Source organism: Giraffa tippelskirchi, chromosome 2 (genome assembly GCF_054371585.1).
Source record: "Giraffa tippelskirchi isolate mGirTip1 chromosome 2, T2T-mGirTip1v1.2.pri, whole genome shotgun sequence".
Classification (NCBI taxonomy): Eukaryota; Metazoa; Chordata; class Mammalia; order Artiodactyla; family Giraffidae; genus Giraffa; species Giraffa tippelskirchi.
Window position 1 is genome coordinate 145888038 of NC_137276.1, and position 19585 is coordinate 145907622.

The window sequence follows — 19585 nt, forward strand, 5'->3', positions numbered from 1 at the left end:
ATAGTAGGTATCTATGAAGAAAAAAAAGAGCATTAAGGAAGTTGAGCACCCCGTCCTAAAAATCTTCAACAACTTATACACATTGTTTTGTGCTCAAATGCATGCTAATCAAATGAATCTGCCTGTTTGATTATGTGAAACAATGTCTTTTAAAGTACAATATCGATTTTTTAAAATAATTCAAAAGTAATTGCTATTCCCTAGCTGATTAAATGCTCTATTATTCTTTAATAAAAATAGTAAATTACCCTTCATTTAAAAAATCTTATCTCCTACGAGAAGTAATAAAATAGTAAAATTTGCACTTTTATCTATGGGCTTACTTTATGTGTATCTTGTAAAACAGTAAATTTATGAAATACAGTGGTTTGGGTTCTGATGGCAGTTGTTATGATTGGTGACACCAGCATGGGAGAATCAACATGATGTTCTATGTTATGAAGGCTAACTCAGAGCAAAAAACTTTATTCTACAAAAGAACATCGGAGGAGTAATTGCAATAAAATGTAAACAAGATATTGTAAACAAGAGCATCCCTCTCCCTTTACTTGACTAGGAAATAGTCCATACAAACTACATAGGTATCAAAGGTTTTATATATGTACACAGCCAACATAATATCAAAATATATTTTATTCTGGACCTCTTTCAGATCTGATTCAAATTACAGTTGTCAAAGCAATACAATGCAAAGGGAAACTGCAACAACAACAACAAAAAATGTGCCTAGAAAGGATAAAAGGGTCATTAGGGACAAATCATTGTGATGTGGAACCAAAATACATCGCAAGTGTAATTAACATGGTCCAGGACAGCATAGAGTATCTGTATCAGTCTTCCTTACACAACAGTCATGAAAACTGAACAACAAAGTTCTTCAACATGTACAAAAGACTGTCATGGGCTGGTTTACACTTTTACAACAGTTTTAAAGTTAACTGGATAACTAAAGAAATGATGCAGACATTTTAATCCAGTGCTATAAGTAGGCTCACAGAATTAGACCCAAAGGATTTGTAGAAATCAAAAATTAGAACATTATAGCTACAGTGTCGAAGTCAGGAAAAAAGAAAATTACTTCTGTATTTAGGGATTACAGAACTATGAAATGCAGTCAGCGTGTTTTTGTTTTTGATGAGATGGATAAGTACATTAGACTAGATACAACATGCAGAATGTTTTCTTGAACTTATCCAGAAACTCCAAAGAAAACATCATGAAACAGATTACGAGAAAATTAAAAAAAAAAATATGCCCGAGTTATTCACCCTGCTTCAACACTGTCAACATAAAGGCAGAAATAAAGAATGCTATTAATACTTCAGAACTACTGATATAAGACATCAAATTTCTAAATCAGTGTATTAAAAAAGTGAACACTTCCTCTTTTTTCGCTCTCTCTTCTACACTTAACTAGATTCATGTTGTTTTTTTTTTTAATTGATATTGAATGTGACACGTCAGAGCTATTACCGGAAGGAGTAATTCATAACTTCCCTACTTCCCTTCCATCCCTGCTGATTCAGAAGAAAAAAAACAAAAAAACAACCAGGGTCTCTTGTAGATTTGCTGCTATTCCCCAAAATGTTGGCATTTGCTGCCATGCCACAATGTTGGTCCACTGAAACAGGATTTCTGTGGAAACTGTCAACAGTAATTCACCAAATGCAAGTACCGTCTTTAGCATGCGAGAAAAAATGCAGGTTCTACAGAAATGTACAATGTGCTTAAGAAAATGAAAACTGTTTTGAAAAGAGTAAATAGCACTGCATTTGAGATTTATTTTTTCTGCTTATCTAGTAAAACTTAACATCTTTGCTGACATGAGAACGGTCATTTCTGATTCCTTTAAACAGCAAATATGCATACTCCTCTTCAGGCCTCTATTCAGTAAGTTTACATTACTCTTAACAAAATCATTCTACATAAACAGATAGCTCCTTAAAAATAGTACTCTCTCATTAAATCTAATTTGACAGAAGTAAGTTTAAGGAAAAAAGGAGTGCTTTATAAGTTAAGTGAAAAAGTACAAATCTTTGGCCTTTCTCTTGACATTTCTATATGTCAAAAAGCAAAAAACCTTCATGTAAGTCAATCTAATGATTACTTTTTGCACCATAATTTGTTTTTTACACCACAAAAGGAGGCACTTTCAGTATCTGTAAAAGGTGTTTAATCCTAAAACATACTTACCTAGAGAATAATTAATTAAAACAGAATTCAGTACACCCTAAGACCTATTAGGAAATTAAAAGTTAACACTTCTAAAAGTCATGTCAAAGTTAATGATGGTACCCGATCAATGACAGGAAACTGGGAATGGAACCAAGAGAAGAATTTACTGGATATCCTACATGAAGAAGAAAAAAAGATATTCCTTTATGATGCTCAAGAATGACAGCTGCTCTTTCTTTACTCTATTTTAATCAATGAGTATTCTATTCATTTAAGTTTTCCTTTCTATTTTTCCTTATAAGTGTCTTACAGTAGCCTATACAACAATGACATATAATGAACACCACAGAAAATCTACTGGAATCAACAGATCTTCAGATAAGTTCTTAGAGGAGGCAAAAAAAAAAAAAGAAGGAAAAAATAAGCAAGAACCTCAAATATAGAACTTTACAGGCTGTGAAACTTGGTCTCTTATAATCATGTTACTGCTCAAATTAGAGGCAATCTACTTTTGTCTACTGGAGCAGCATCGTGGCACATCAGCAGGCAATGATGATGTTGAGAACAGCAGCAAAAAAGAAATAACTGTATGCTCACAAAGAACCCAAGCCTACAAAATGGATACCTTTCTGATAGTTTATACTTAAAAGACCCAAGACTTCAGGATAATAAAGCTCTGTATTTATAATCTTTTATATGTCCTACTGTGGCTATTATGCTTAAGTAAAATACCTAAAGATTAAACAAACAAACAAACAAAAAAAAAACAGAGACGATGACAACACCATAAACATGTAGCTGTCGATTTTGGCAGCTATACTGCAGAACTTCGTGACTATCTTTAATCAGCTGGGGAAAAAAGGTCAATAACTGTATGCAAATGAATAAATTGTCCATATCAAAATACAAAAGTACTATCAATAACCACCTCTGACTTTCAGATTTAAATTCAGTGCAATTGACAAATGCATCGCTAAAGGAAAATGCAGCTTAAACATACTCAAAACATTTGTGTCTATTCCTGGGAGCACATTTAAAAATTATTGCACAGATTTTTAAATTTTTATTTATTTTTTTTAAAACAACAACAGAGGTCAACCACAGATGTGGACCTCCAGCAATAAAAGCAGGATTTCAAGTGCCAGATACTCAGCATATTAGGTTTCCTACATAAGTCACAGGGTAATAGTTCTAAATATCTATAATGTGATCCAAAACCCTAAAAACAGCTGGCACAAAACCATCATGAATGACTGCCTCTCTGAATGTAAATTTTAAAAAATATTATTACAGTATCTTAGTCCCCACTAACAACAACTGGGGTACATATAACAATGTATTGTGAAATTAAGTGTATTTATTCTCTTTACCAATAGCAAATGCTATCCTACCTTAGTAAAACCAAGACTTGCTTCAATCAATGCTGTTTTGTAAAAATAGCAAAACAACAAATGCTGAAAATCAAAGCTGCATTACTTGGGTTAAATCAGTTTCTACTTAAAACAGGTTAAAATTTTAGCAGTAAAAGCTTCAAATAATTAGTGACAGAAATAGTGTTATAAATTTGCCAAGCTTGATAATAAATGATATTCCTTAATTAAAATTTTTGCGATATTAAATTTGACAACTATTCTCTTCAAAACTGACACTTCTGAATTATTACATTAATCATAACAAACCCTGTTAATCACACATATAAACATAGCCCCATGCTATCGTTTGTAAATTCTGTATATTTTAGCTTTTAGTTGCATGAGCACAAGAGGAGGTTTGATCTGATACCTATACCTTTAAGAAAATACATGATATTATAAACAGAGTAAAAGACATGATATAGTAGTGATTACTAAAAAAACAAAACATAGCAGCTTAAATCTATCTATATTTGAGAAAATGTAGTCACAAGTACCACAAACGCAGAATCAGAGCAGCCGGGAGGTTAGTGCAATTATACCTTTTTAAAAATTTTTGAATCACTGCTATTTAAGAACACCTTGAAGCAAGTCTTTCGTTTTAAAGATTGTTTTTAAACTAAGGTAGCAAACATTTTGCCATGTAATGGCAGTGTTATATGCCGTTATCTTGCTTTGTATAAAGAAAAACAACATGAGAGATTTTTAATACTGGAGTTTGGTTACATTACATATTTAAGCTTCTACACAGAATGATGGACACTTTGGAGAAGCTACTCCTTATCCAGAAACATTTTAATCTCATAAAAAACAAAGTAAAAGAAACAAACAACAAAAAAACCCAAACCTACTTTGCTCCTTTTCACAATAGTGCACATTTTTAACCATAATTTAGTTATGGCTACAAAACATCAGAAGATATTTTTATGCATCTTCTCTATGGTATTAAAAAAAATTTTGTGCCCTTCTAGTCTTTAATTGGCAGAAATATGTCCCAAAAAAAGAAAACTATTGCATTTAAGCCACATCACCAAAAAAACAAAACAAAACAGAAAAACCCCACAACAGAAAAACAAAGCAAAAGCAAAAACAAAAAACAGAGCATAATACCCTTTTACTGATGTGTCTTACAGATTGACATGACCAAAGTCATATAGTTCCATTTAATTTCCAATTTCCCCTCTACAACATGCACCAATTGAATATATGCTCTGGGAGCCATAAATGTACCAAACATCTATCTCTTCAAAAGAATGCATTAAAATATTTTTAAGAATTTTTTTGTTTAAAAGGTGAAAAAAAATATAAACAAGAAACTGATTCACTCCCTTACTTCATGCATCCATAAACTAAACCAAAAAAAGTTTAAAAGCAAGAACAAACTACTGCTGCAAGTTTTTGTAAGTCCGTTTTCTCTGTACATACAAACTGCTAAACTACTGAAGGGAAAAAAGAATATAATCCATGGTGTCTGCTGATTCAAAGGGGATAAACAAGGCTGTCATTAGTATCCAAAAACTGGTACATGTATGGGCTGCTTTTATAACGCATATTTTTTCTCTCTTCTGTTTTTCATATCCAAAACTTCTAAATGCTATTTTAGGGGCACAGCAGATTAGATTCCAGCACTTGGTGAACAGAATTCACAAGCTGTGACAAAATTCTGTCATCTTCAGGGTGCAATTTTGTTTATATACACTGTATGTATATATTTCTCTTAGATTTGGCTGTAGTGGACTGGCCATGGTTCAAGTGGGACTATAGCAGTACTTGGGTCGGGGACAGTCATTTTGGCTATATACACATTCATAGTCGGTCCATGGCTTCCAACTAGTAGCGCTATTTCCGAAGGTCTAATACACAAACCTGTAAGAAATTAAAATAATCAAACAGTGTGTAAAGAATTTTATTGTACATTTTTAACATTTTTACAGTACAGTTTGGAATCTATTTCTTAGTTCCAACTTCATGAAACTGATAAAACAAAAGTAATCATAGCAATGGACATAAACAATCAGATAAACTACGTGAAAGAAGATGGAGGAAACAATCATGGGCTCGCACTACAGAAGAACCATGGCTAAAATTTTTAAGATTTACTTTCTGTTAATTAAAAAGTAGAAATAAATACATTCAAAACAGACCATTTTCTATTATATGTCTTCAATCTTAATGAAAGACATTACAGATTCTATTAAGGTATCGCTTCAGTAAACAGCTAATGGCTATACTCTTTCCATCTTGCCTTTGCTTTCAGAACTTTGGAAGCCATAACGAGTATTTCTGTAAAGACATTGCCAGCCTCACCCTGAAATTCTCTTGGTATCACACATTCCTCAATGTAGACCCCTCAGTGCCTCTACTCCCCCCTTCCCTGGGCCACCACCACTCTTCTACAAGAAGAGAAGGTTAAAAATAGGCATTAGAAATTCAAATCTCTCTTATAGAGATATCGTGCTATATTTAATTCCATTGATGAAGTTTTACAGTCCATTTCTTGATCTTGAAGGCACTCTTTGGCAAAGATACCCTAAATTATGTTAACATTATTTGAATAAAATGAATATGAAAAGCATAGAGCCTTCAGTAAAAAAGATCAATATCCATATCATAGAATTTATTTTATAAAGAACACTTTGGTAGTCACTACCACAACAAGCCACATTTATTCACTATGCTTTCTCTCTCTCTCACACACATTTACCCCTTTGGAAAACTTCATTATACTTACTGAACCATCTGATGCACTGGCTCCAACCTTGTCTCCTGCTGCATTCCAACAAACTTCAAAAATTCCACCTGTTCCCCTATAGCTGTGAACTAGAGCACCTGTCTAAAATAATGAGAAGCAGAATCTTAAAAATGATAAATTATTATGTATGTTCAAATGTTGAGGTCAAAATATCATATGGCTTTATTTCCAGCAATTCAATGCAAGACTTAGCTTCAACTTCAAACACAAGTTCTGAAATACCAGAAATGTAATATGATGATCCTTTTACAAAACGGTAGCACTAGCCTGCTCTCAACAGATCATTCACACACACACACACACACACACACACGCACAGAGTTTCCCCAGTACTGATAACCATTTTTAGCTAAGGTATCCTTTTGGCCTCTTTGACACCAGAAGTACCCCGAAGCTAGAAGAATCATAAAAGAAGCTGAAAGAGCATATGTACATTATTACTAAAAGATGTTTTACATGCTTCTGGTGTTCTGTCCTGACAAACAAGAAAAGTATGTCTCAGCTTCATGGTGACCTAAAAAATTCAAACTAGAAGTATCATCAGAACTACCTAAAAACAACATGGCAGCAAGACACATATCTTGTAAACACCGTCTGACAGAGCCAGCCCTAAGTTAATCACTAAGCTGGGAGACCATTTTTCCTTGTTTTCCTGTTCAGAGTCATTCTGGAAATACTGCAGAAACCACAGATGCATGGATACAGTTGATCACATTGGGAAGGCTCTACTGTTTTCTCCCTCTTACCTAAAATTTCTCACAATTTAAGAGATTAATGAAAAAGTATGAGTATAGCAGGCCTTAAATATCTACAATTAATTAGGAGGGAAAGGAGTGGTGTCAACAAAATCTAAAATAAGCGGACGTACAGAGTAAAATCTATAGAGAGTCAACTGTGGGGTTTAAAAAAGAACCAACACTTTCTTTCAATAGTACTTACCAATTTCTAAGGTTAACTTAGGCTATAATTGAACAAAATAGGCATGGTCAACAAGCAAGAGCTATCTACATTAAAACTGCCAAAGGATTCTTAGCATTTACTCAAATGTGTGATCAGACCAGACTATAAGAATTTATCTGTCAAATGATTAGGTATCAACCAAGTAATGGGAAGGAAAAAAAAAACTAGACACACACACGCGTATATATCACGTATGTATATGACCCCCCAAAAATGACTTTTTCCTGCACTGATATCTCACAAGATGCATTTTATTATTTTCAAACTTAAAAGAAAAAAAATAAAATGACATTTGATACACAATAGTGAAACAACAAAACAGTATATGGATAGCTGTTCAAATGTCTTTAAAAGTCTAACAGCATCTTCCCTTAGAATTCTACAGTTCTCTACCCAAATTTTATTTTAATTTACTCAAAATGAGTAAATGAGTGACAGAAAATAATACAATAGGCAGATTATCTATAAAGTCTCTGCTATTCAGTCAAAACAGAAAGACTGGGACTTCTCTGGTAGCAATGGTTAGAACTCGGTACTTCCACTTCAGGGGGCAACAGTTTGATCCCTGGTCAGGGAACTAAGATCCCGCAAACTGAGAAATAATTAAGATTAGAGAGCTCAGCAGGGTTGGTGAAGTCAACATCAACATGCCAAAATTTGTAATGTTCCAAACATGAGTAACAATCAGTAAGTAAAAGGAATACATGTTTTAAAAGATGCTATACAGAGTAACAAGAAAATCCATAAGGCACCTCAGAATAAATTTTTAATAAAAGATCTTTATGAAGAAATTATAAAGCTCTACTGAAGGGGAAAAAAGAGCCTTAATAGGGAGACTTACAAAGTAATACCCATTAAAATTAAACCAATAATGCAGGGACAGGTAGAGTCATGTAACTGCTATTGAAGAAAACAGTATATGGCACGTAAAAACTAAAACACTGAAAAGATGAAAAAGAATGAAAGCAACAAAACTGTTTTCTCCATTTTTAAGAAAAGATCTCTGTAGCACTGTCCCTAGAAATGTAGTATATAGTTTTAAGTTTCTCTCTGATAAATTTTGTATTGAATCATTAAAATCCTGTCCTTTAGCACATTTTTTTAACTGCTCATATATACCTTTTTCAAAGATAATTCTTTTAGAAAATAAAGAGATTACATCATTTATCTAAATAAATGCATCTTAAATTCTCATACTTTATGTCTGCAAAACTGTTGAAAAAATAAAACAAAGAATTTAAATTTATTTCTAAATTTTCATCTATATTATGAAAATCTCACTTCAGATGGTTTTGATCTTCACTAAGCTATAACCCCCCCCCGAAAAATACACATTTAAAAACTAAGAACTGAATTAATAACACAAAAGGAATGACAATCAAAATTGGAAAAAAAAAAAATTTGTTTAAACAAGCGCTTCTTACTCATATAAAGATATGTGACTCTTCAAATAATTCGGACATACCTGTGTGTTCCAGATGTGCACACACTTGTCAAAAGAACCACTCGCCAGATACCTGCCATCAGGACTGAAAGCTACACTGTACACAGGCTCTTGGTGTTTTGTCAAAGTATGGATGCAAATTCCTCGGTCTACATCCCATAATCTAACAGTAGAATCAAAGGATGCACTGACAAAGGAGAAAAAAAAAAAGATTTTATAAGTAATAAAATTCCCAGCCCCATCCCCAAACTACAATGACAGTCTTTCCTTATAGTTAGCCACAAATTCCTTATGAGAAGTAGACTGTGCTGTTAAGAAGAAAGTGTTCTGGAAACAAAGCTAAAAGGTGAAGAGGCAGCTTCATTAAGGGCATCTCCATTCCTGTAAATTGGAAAACATAAATGAGCTAATTTATTATATTCCTCTATTCTTTAAATAACTCCTTTATATTGATTAGCAAAACACTACATTGAATATACACTTATTACTTATTTTGATGCTGAAAAAACTTTATTGTGTTATGCCTCAGTTACTTGGGTTTTAATCAATATTTGATATTATCAGTAAATATTTGTTATCTCCAGATACAAAATCCATTATGAGCTGAAATAATATAACTCTATGTCTAAATGTTCCCATTTAAAAAATATTCCTTGTAGGATACATTCCCATTTTACTGAATTTTCCTAATTTTCTGTCATAATGTAAGAAATTTTTTTTTATAAAAGACATAAAGGAAAAGCAAAGTGGAAATGTTACCTTGCTAACATAAGGTTGGCATTTGGATTGCTTGTCCCTGGCCCTGTTGGACTCCATTTGATAGTATAAATTTCTTTATTATGTGCTTGCAAATCATGGACACAGTTGTCTTGTTTCATACTCCATATCTAAACAAAAAAGAAAAGTATGTGTAAATTATCTTTCCATACAAAGGATGCATTTATAATATTATCTTGCCAGTCCAAAATACTTGGCATAACCATAACAATAATTATAGAGATCAAGAGAATATATGCAAAGAAATTAAAATGTAGTAAGATATATTTGTTTTTGAAAAATGACAAATTAGTTTCAAGTCCATTCTAAATAATTGTGAGGCTTCAGGATTCAATAAATTGTAGTTCTAAGATTATTTTTGAAAGCTTCAGATGGTACAAATATCAACATATCAACATTCAGTAATTTCCTTGGGTAATGATGCTACAATATTTAAGGCATTAGTTTTTATGCTGTTCTTTAAAAATAAAGATATATATTATAAGTTCCTCTTAGAATTCAGAATCAGGAACTATATGGCCATGGGGAAGGGAAAGTAGATAAGGAACATACAGATAATACAGTATGATTCATGTTGACACGACAGGATAGGCAATAAAAGCAAAAAAAAAAAAAGGCAAGTGGGACTATATACAATTAAAAAGCTTCTGCACGGCAAAGAAAACAATCAATAAAGTAAAAAGGCAGCAACCTATGGAATGAGAGAAAATACTGCAACCCATATATCCAATAAGGAGTTCAAAATATGTAAGGAAATCCTACAACTCAACAGCAAAATACCAATTTAAAAATGGACAAAGGACTTGACATTCCTTCAAAGATGACATACAAATGGCCAACAGGTTATATGAAGAGATGCTCAATGTCACAGATCATCAGGGAAATGCAAATCAAAACTACAATGAGATATCACTTCACAACTGTTAGATGGTTACCATAAATTTTAAAAATTTTGTGAAGAGTATAGAGAAATTGGAACCCTCATCAACTGCTGATAAATGAATACAAAATGGTGTAGCCACTATGACAAACAGTATGGAGGTTCTCCCTCAAATTTTAACAACTATCCCTATATGAACCAGCAATTCCACATCTGGCTATATGTATAAAATATATATATATAAAATATATAAAATCAGCATCTTGAGGTGGTATCTGTACTCCCATGTTCACTGCAGCATTATCCAGAAAAGCCAAAATATGGAAACAACCTAAGTGTCCAACAATGGATGAATGGATAAAGAAAAAGATGTGCATACACACAATGGAGTATATTCAGACTTAACATATAAGGAAATCCTGCAGTATGCAACAAGACAACATGAATAAATTTTAAAAACAAACATTGCATGATTGCATTTACATGAGGTATCTAAGAGTCAAACTCATAAAAGCAAAAAAAAAGAATGGCGAGGATAAACAGTAAGGTCCTATAGTATACAGCACAGAAGTCATACTCAATATCCTATAATAAACCATAATGGAAAAGAAGAAAAAAAGAATGGTGGTTGCAAGGAGTTGTGGTGGAGGTGGGTTGCTAGTCAAAAAGTATAAAATTTCAACCCTAGAGGAGGAGATCTGCCATACAACACTGGGCTTAGATAACAATACTGTATAGTACACTTAAAAATCTGTTAAAAAGTAGAGCTCATTTGTTGTCACCATAATAAGATTTAGAAATTTTAAATGATCCATATAGAAAAAACCATTAAAAAAGCAATAATTAAAGTTAAAATGGTAAGCAGAAAACACACTTTTCTCAAGTTGAAAACATGTTTATTATGCAATACAGACTCATTTTTGAGCAAAAGTTAAGAGAAACCTATATCAACAGTATTTCTGACAAAACCACTCAATAAAGACAAGAGGGAAAATCTTGCCAAATACAAAAACAAACACACACCAAATCCAAGTGCGAATGAAGAAACAAAAATTAGCTGGGATTCACACTTCTGCAATGAAATTGAGAAAACGAAACAGTATCATAATGTTTTGTATTCTAGGTATACATAACTCCATGTAAATAAATCCAAAAGATAAGTTTCCAAAACATATTTCATGCCAGCTTTCAATAGCACTGAAACTGCTGACCATTCTCTTCAACACCTTCCTTGAAATATTATTCTCTACACATACATACTATTTCCACTGAGGTCATGCCTGCTAGGTTTTCTTTTGGAACCTGATTCTTCTTAAGCAGGTAAATGTTACCGAGTTTAAGACTTTTAAAGCTTTCTTCTTTTACTTGATACTTTCTACCTACACAATTTTGTCCATGCCCATGGCTTTCAATGACCACCCATCTATTGAGAATTCCCAAATGATTACGCCAAACTTTAAGTTCTTCTCTGAGCATCAGACCCTCCTGGCATGTCCACTTGCATGACTCAAAGGCACTGTCCAAGCTGAACATAATCTTCTCACTCCTCTGCTGTTCCTTCTTCTCAAAATATGGCTTCACTAGACATTATCTATCTTTATATAGCTTCTCCTTTAAAATTCTATGACCTTTTATTATTCTTAGAATAACAACAACAAAAATCTCTAACACTTTCTAATTCAAACCTATCTCTTGAACTGCAAATCAGTAGCTGAGAGTAGCCACTGGCCTTCTTTCATTTCCTTCTATGTGCCACACTCTGCTCCCAAAGAAGTTTTTTGTTCTTTATTCATTTTATAAGCATAATGCATGTGCATGCAAGGGTTCCAGGTGGCACAGTGGCAAAGAATCTGCTTGCTCATGCAGGAGATGCAGAGATGTGGGTTCAATCCCTGGAGTAGGAAATGGTAACTCACTCCAGTATTCCTGCCTGGAAAATTCCACAGAGGAGCCTGGTGGGCTATAGTCCTCACACACGACTGAGTGAGCACGTGTGTGCACACGCATGCACATACACACTTGCAAAGTAATCTCACAAATAAAAGTGTGAAGAAAAGCATTTTTATCAGCAATGGTTACAAGGGAGTCCAGACTTGAGAAAACCTAACTAAAAACACAGCAGGTATTTAAGAAAAAAAAACCCACCAGGTTACCAAGGTTACATTTAGTCTGTTCACGGGAAGAGGAAAAGCAGTTTTCCTTCATGATTATCCTATCTATAAAGGTTATTATGTTTGTAGTCAGTGGCATTGTAAAGTCAAAGGTAAATTATTTTTAGTAGAGTTAATGTGATGAAGCATAGAGCTCAAGCTTCATTAATTTTGAAGACTATCATATTTTTCTTTCTCTCAAAAAGCTTTTTTCCCCCCTTAATTTTGGTATGTGATATACACAGGGGCTAGGTGTTAGTTTTTGCTTTTAGTTATACAACAAGAAAAACATAAACTCATATTGAGACGTGAATTCTGACATGTCAACTATGCTCACTCACTGATTAAGCTATATATCCACTACACATCAGTTTCCCAGCAAGGGTGATATATATTCACATCACAGCAAAAATCCACTTAATACATTGCTCAGAGTATCAGTCAAATCCATGAATCCTACAAAGATCTTCATTTGCTACCTATAAGTTAGATCCTTACATGAGCAAATAACCTTTCATTGTACCCATATATGACTCATTACTAGTGAAGACAATTTAAAATAGCACAAATCTTAGTATCATAATTCCCAACTACAACAGACACATTCTGAGCAGTCTTAAAATGGCCAGAGCAGCCACACTGTATAACTCCTCAGCCCCCTTCCTCCCCACTATCTGAATTACCTTCAAGGTCATGTCATCAGAACAGGATGCCAGGAGATTGCCAGTTGGGTCCCATTTGATAGCATTTACTTCATTCTAAAAATAACAGTAAACATTCACATTTTCATTTCATAGACTTGGTTGTTCTTTGGGTATTAAACATACATACTTCCAAACCACTCTGAAACATTACTTATTCATCATAATTGCTTTAAAGGAGGGAGAAAAAAGAAGTTTCTCACCGTGTGTCCCTGGAATGTTTTAATAGGTCTGTCTTGTCCTAATTTACAGACATGAATGCACATATCTGTACTGCAAGAAGCGAAGGTGTTGTTGCTCTGCCAGTCAACATCCAATGCTGGTGCTGCAAAGGAAAAAAGGCCAGGTTTGCATTCATTCCACACGTACTGAAACCTAGGTGCTTTAATTTTAAAACGTTGCTGGACATTAAGAACTTAAACGATTTGCTTTATACTTTTTATATTAATAGAATTTTTAATATTATGGTACTTAACTATCACAAATATTAATACATTTCAGTTTGGTTGTCTCTATGTGAGACATAGCCTAATAGAAAGTACACTGGCCTGGTCACCAGAAGATGAGGGTTCCTGAGAGCTTGCTCTGTCAATTACTAGCACTGGACTCTTGGTACCTCATTTCTAAAATAAAATTAAATGTGATGCTACATTTCCTTTCGTTTCTAAAATTCTGTGAGTGTTCAATGGATAAGAAGCCTTGTTTTGCTACTCCCTAATTAATGGGCCCTTATAAGCAAGTCAGCTCTCATGCTATTTTTCTCTTCTAAAAAATGGGGATAAAAACTTTTACGCGTAGTACTCAAGGATATTGTGAACATCAAGTTAGATAATGTGTATGGAAAGTACTTTGTAAATTACAAGTGAGACAAATGTTACACTGAGTAAGTACCATTTCCACTATCTACTTAACTGATAAATGGGAGTATTGCATGACTGGCAAATGCATTTTTCTTCTAAGTGATTCTTGTCAAATATATCTTAAATTCTACATCACTGAATTTAAAACATCAAAGGTCCAAAAGCTGGCTGGCATTTAATACTTTAGCTCTGATATGATTAAAGATTCTTTCCTTTCTCATTTTCCCCTGTTGCAAAGTGCAAAGCTTCTCTATAATTAGCAATGCAGATTAAGGTAATGATAGCAAGTAACTGGGTTAAGCAATAGAAGCATACCAAAAACACTGCATTTAGAGCAGGCAGTAGGTAGTTGGGGGAAAGGTGAGAATAAAAAATGAAGCTTGCTTGGCAAGACAAGGAAAATCCTGATATGTAACAAACACTCCAGAGCCCTGCATGAATTAGGTTGACCCTAGACCTTTGTCACCAGAAACTGCTCCCTTCCTTGGCGCCTTTCCTCTTTCCCATCCTGCTTCTGGGAGAACCCAACTAAATCAGTGAACAAAAACACTGGCCTACTTTGATCAACACTATGTCTGGTATGCTGTTGTTTATGTGCACCCCAACCTCTCAGAGCGATGTAGACAACCATTCCTCTGTGAGCTTATCTTCAGCCCACTCCTCACCTCACTCTGCCCTGCCCTTATTTGCCACCAGGACATCACATATTCCAGGTCCCTGTGCCTGCAGTACACTAGATGGGCTCATTCAGTGAAGAAACTGTCAGAAGTCCAAGGTCAGGAGAAAGAGAGTAGACAGGCAACTCCATAGTCCTCTCCCTTTAAGACTGGGTCTTTGGCAGTGACTCGGATCGCTTCACAGTACCTATTCTCGCCAGGCAGCCTACTCTCTAAAGACACCATTCCCACTGGGTAGTTGGATCCTATCATTTTCTCTACAGTCTTAGGTTTACTGAGGTTGTTAAACTCTGAGTTACCTCCTCTTCTTTACTCTTCTAAAACTTCTGCAAGAGTTTCCTTATATTATGTTCCCTTTCTTGAATCACCTGGTTTAGATTCTGTCTTTGTGCTTTGGAATTGGAATCAGTAACTACACCTTGATTTTGACATTAATTATTATTAAGATACAATTTTTGAAAAATAATTTTAACAAAATGCTTATATGATAATTTATTATAGAGTTAAGAAGTGGGAGAAAGGACTTCCCTGGTGGCACAGTAGATAAGGTTTGCCTGCCAAGGCAGGGGACACGGGTTTGACCTCTGGTTTGGGGATATTTCACAGGCTGTGGAGCAACCAGGCCCGTGTACCACAACTAACTGAGCCTGTGCTCTGCAACAAGAGAAGCCACTGCAATGAGAAGCTCACACACCACAACGAAGAGTAGCCCCTATTCACTGGAACTAGAGAATGCCTGCGTGTAGCAACAAAGACCCAGTGCAACCAAAAAAAAAATAGAGTGTGTGTTTGTGCATATGGCGGGGGGGGGGGGGAGTGTGTGCCAAAAATGTACATAATTTAAAGGACAATTAAAAGTTATATAATAAAATGCTATGAAGATGGCCAAGTATCTGTTGTGCTCCACCAAGGTATCAATTTGATAGAGCATTATCTGATAGATAGGTGGCTGAGAAAATTAGAAATGGTATTTAAACAAATACACCATTAGGTTCAGAACAAAACAAAAACCAACTATATAACCAGGTAAAAATAACTGAAGGAAGCTGGAGAATGCTGAGATATGAGTTGTATGATGAATGTTCTGTGATATGCTTGGCTCATAAGAGACAATGATTATAGGTTGGTGTGATCTAAGAATCCATACCTCCTTACTTTATATTTTATTCCTAAAATTTAAAAATGACTCTAGGTAATATAAGTCCTTCAGGACAGAAACACATCTCTAACATAAAATATATTTTTATGTAGGTAATACGTGAGAGGTATATTTACTATTATTGGTTTCATTTTTCATATGATGGAAAAGGCTAAGAAAAGTTAATTGGCCTAGGGTTACACAATCTTCTAAATTCCTGAAGCTGGAATTCCCTGGTGGTCCAGTGGTTAGCACTCTGCTCTTCCACTGCAGGGGGCACGGGTCTGATCCTTGGTTGAGGAACAAGGATCCTGCAAGTCGCAAGGTGCAGCAAAAAAAAAAAAAAAAGTCCTGGAACTAAGATTCAATCTCTGTGTCCTCCAATTCTGATTTATTTTTTCTTAACCCATGCATCTTTCATAATCTAGAAAGGTAATAAATAAACCTATGAGGGAAGGGAAAAGGCATTTAATATTCATTTGCCTTTTTTAAAAAAACAGCTTCACTGAGATATAATTCATATATCATACATTTCATCCATTTAAAGTGTGCAATTCAACGGTTTTTAGTATATTACATTAGTTTTAAAATATTGTGGTCATACATAACATGAAATTTGTCATTTAATTAAGTGTACAATTCAGCTGTATCAATTACATTCAAAATATTGTACAATCATCACCACTATTTTCAAAAGTTCTTCATCACCCCAAACAGAAATTCTGTAACCATTAAGCAATAACTCTCCATTTTGCCCTCCTCCCAGCCTCTGTAATCTTGAATCTTTACTTTTAAAGTTATGTCTGATTTACTTCACTTAGCATAATGTATACAAGTTCTCTGGTGTTGCAGCATGCACCATAAATTCATTCTTTTTTATGGCTGAATAATAATCAATGTATATAGAGACCCCATTCTGTTTATCCACTCATCTGCTCATGGACAATGGTTGTTCTCAACCTTTGGCTACTGTGAACAATGTTATAAATACTGATATGAATTCATTCAAGTTCCTGCCTTCAATTCAATTACCTGGGAGGAAAACTGCTGGGTCATATGGTAATTCTATGTTTAGCTTTTTGAGGAACTGTCATACTCTTTTCCACAAATGTACCATTTTACATACCTGCTAATAACAAAGAATAAGGATTCTAATTTCTCCACAGCATTATGAACACTGTTATTTTTTACAGCTATCCTAATGAATATGAAATGGTTAATTCATCTATAATCATGATTTATGCTTTATGTAAGAGTATATGGATGAAAATACAGTATAGGTATTAGAATATGGTAATTTTAAGAGCATGGTAGACTTTCATTCCTGGTCAAGATGGGGTAACAGGAAACAAATTTACCTCCTGCCCAAAATAGCCAAAAACTTACAAAATGTATGAAATAACAGTTCAAGACTCTGGGTTAGTGCTAGCACTAGTTTCTCAGTTGTGTCCGACTATTTGAGACTCCACGGACCACAGCCTGCCAGGCTCCTCTATCCATGGAACTCTCCAGACAAGAAGACTGGAGTGGGTTACCATTCCCTTCTCCAGGGCATCTTCCTGACCCAGGAATCGAACCTGGGTCTCCTGCATTGCAAAAGGATTTGAGCCACCAGGGAAGACTCTGGGTATGAGACAACAAAGGACAGTGGTTCTTGAGAGAAGGAAATCAACCAACAATGTGCCTTTAACTGTTCATATGATTTGGAAAAATGTCCAGATCTTGGCCCAGGGAAGAGGAATTTCCCTAAGGAAGAGATTAATGAAATTCCTGAGGGGAAGAGATAAAGCTCAGAATCTAGAGAGCCACAGGCAGCTAGAATTCACAGCACAAAAAAGGAAAGAGCTATGCAGACAGAATTCTAAAGACCTGAAGCGGGCCCAACTCACACAGTTAGCGGAGTACTAACCAGCATAAGTATGTGAAGATAGTAGCTGAGCCTTGGGAAAGAACATCGAAAAGGATTAGAAGAACCAATGCCTGATACTCAAGACTGGAAACATGCAGCAGGGTAGAAAACCTTTTGATTCAGGGAATGCTGGTTTGAGTACATCTAGGTTCTTGCCTCAGTACCAGGAAATAATTAGCCCTACACTGACTACTGTTTCCCTGCCATTTAACAAGTTTCATAAGCGTGACCCAAAGGATCAGACCGTTTCCAAGTAACTTAACAATGTGCCAGAACAAAGTTCACAAATACTTTGAAGTAAAGAAGTGTAAACTTGAAAAACACCATAGACATTATCCCACTTCTCAGGTGGCACTAGTGGTAAAGAATCCACCTGCCAATGCAGGAGATGCAAGAGATGTGGGTTTGAAAGGGCAACCCACTCCAGGATTCTTGCCTGGAGAATCCCATGGACAGAGAAGCCTGGTGGGCTATACAGTCTATGGGGTCACAGAGAGTTGGACACGACTGAGCACACATGAAAAAAATACTGGATAAAAAAATGAAGAGTATTATGGGAAATCAAGCAGACTAAAAAACACATTCAAAATTTCAAGTTAAAAAAAAATGTGGAGAGGAGTTAAAATATTTTTTAAAAATGTCAAAAAATTTTTTTTCATTTGAAGGAAACTATGTACGAAGACATCCAAGAAGCTTCGAGGACAAGAAACAAAGAGAACTAAACTAAGGCACAACATATTCAAATTGTACAAAATCATTTATAAGCAGAAGAATCTTAACAGCAGCCAGATAAAACAAGACAAATTACTACAGAGCAATAAGGATGAGAACTGGAACAAGTTCAAAGTGAAAATAGTGTAAATAAGAGAACATCACAATATTTTTTTAAAGTACTGAAAGAAAAAAATCCTGTCAACCTCAGAACTCTATACTCAACAACAACAAAAATCTTTCAATAATGAAGGTGAAATACAGACTTGTTCATATATATATAGAAAGAATTTATCAACATTAGATTTGCACTATAACGAATGTTAAAGCAGTTTGGGCAGAAAATAAATGATACTAGATGAATTAGATGTGTATGCATCTACACAAAGAAATAAACAGTTGGAAATGGTAACTATTGAGTAAAAATTATTATTATTTAATCTCTTTAAAATATCACTTGAAAGTACACAGTGCTAAGTTAAAGATGTGTACTATAAATCCTGATGCAACCACTATAATAAAAGATTTATGGTTAATAACCCACCAAAGAAGGAAAAATGTAATCATAAAAATACTCATATAATCCAAATGGAAGTGGAAAAATAGGAAAAGAAGAAGAGATAAATAGAAATATGATTAATTTAAATGCAATCATATCAATAATCACATTAAATGTAAAGAGCCTAAATATTACCATTAAAAGGCAGCGGTTGATATTCAGTAACCAAGCAATAAATGATGCCTACATAAATTACACTTCAAATGTAAAAGTATGGAGGAATATATACCATGTCAACACTAACCAAAAGAAACTTGAAGGGCTACATTAACATCAGACTAAGCAGATTGAACAGCACAAAAAACAAAACGGAAAAAAAAAAAAGCGGGTCATTAACAAAATGATAAATGGATCAATTCAACATAAGGATGCAACATTCCTAAATGTTAATGTCCTTAATAGCCCTGCTTCAAAATACATAAAGCAAAACTGACAGGAGAAATTAGAAACTGTGTTTTCCAATTATTATTGATGATTTCA

General features: G+C 34.4%; 1 protein-coding gene across 18 annotated transcripts in view; it reads right to left on the minus strand.

Moving 5' to 3' along the window:
- Window positions 1-615: 615 nt before the first annotated feature.
- TBL1XR1 (TBL1X/Y related 1) overlaps window positions 616-19585 on the minus strand; it is a 171208-nt gene continuing 152238 nt past the window's right edge. For all 18 annotated transcript variants that reach the window (XM_081534031.1, XM_081533931.1, XM_081534060.1 and 15 more), the window contains 6 exons: window positions 13455-13576; window positions 13234-13308; window positions 9503-9630; window positions 8765-8930; window positions 6319-6420; window positions 616-5453 (listed from right to left, as the gene is read on the minus strand). In XM_081534031.1, the coding sequence (XP_081390157.1) occupies window positions 5427-5453; window positions 6319-6420; window positions 8765-8930; window positions 9503-9630; window positions 13234-13308; window positions 13455-13576 (620 nt within the window). In that variant the 3' untranslated portion in view covers window positions 616-5426. The remainder of the gene's footprint in view (window positions 5454-6318; window positions 6421-8764; window positions 8931-9502; window positions 9631-13233; window positions 13309-13454; window positions 13577-19585) is intronic.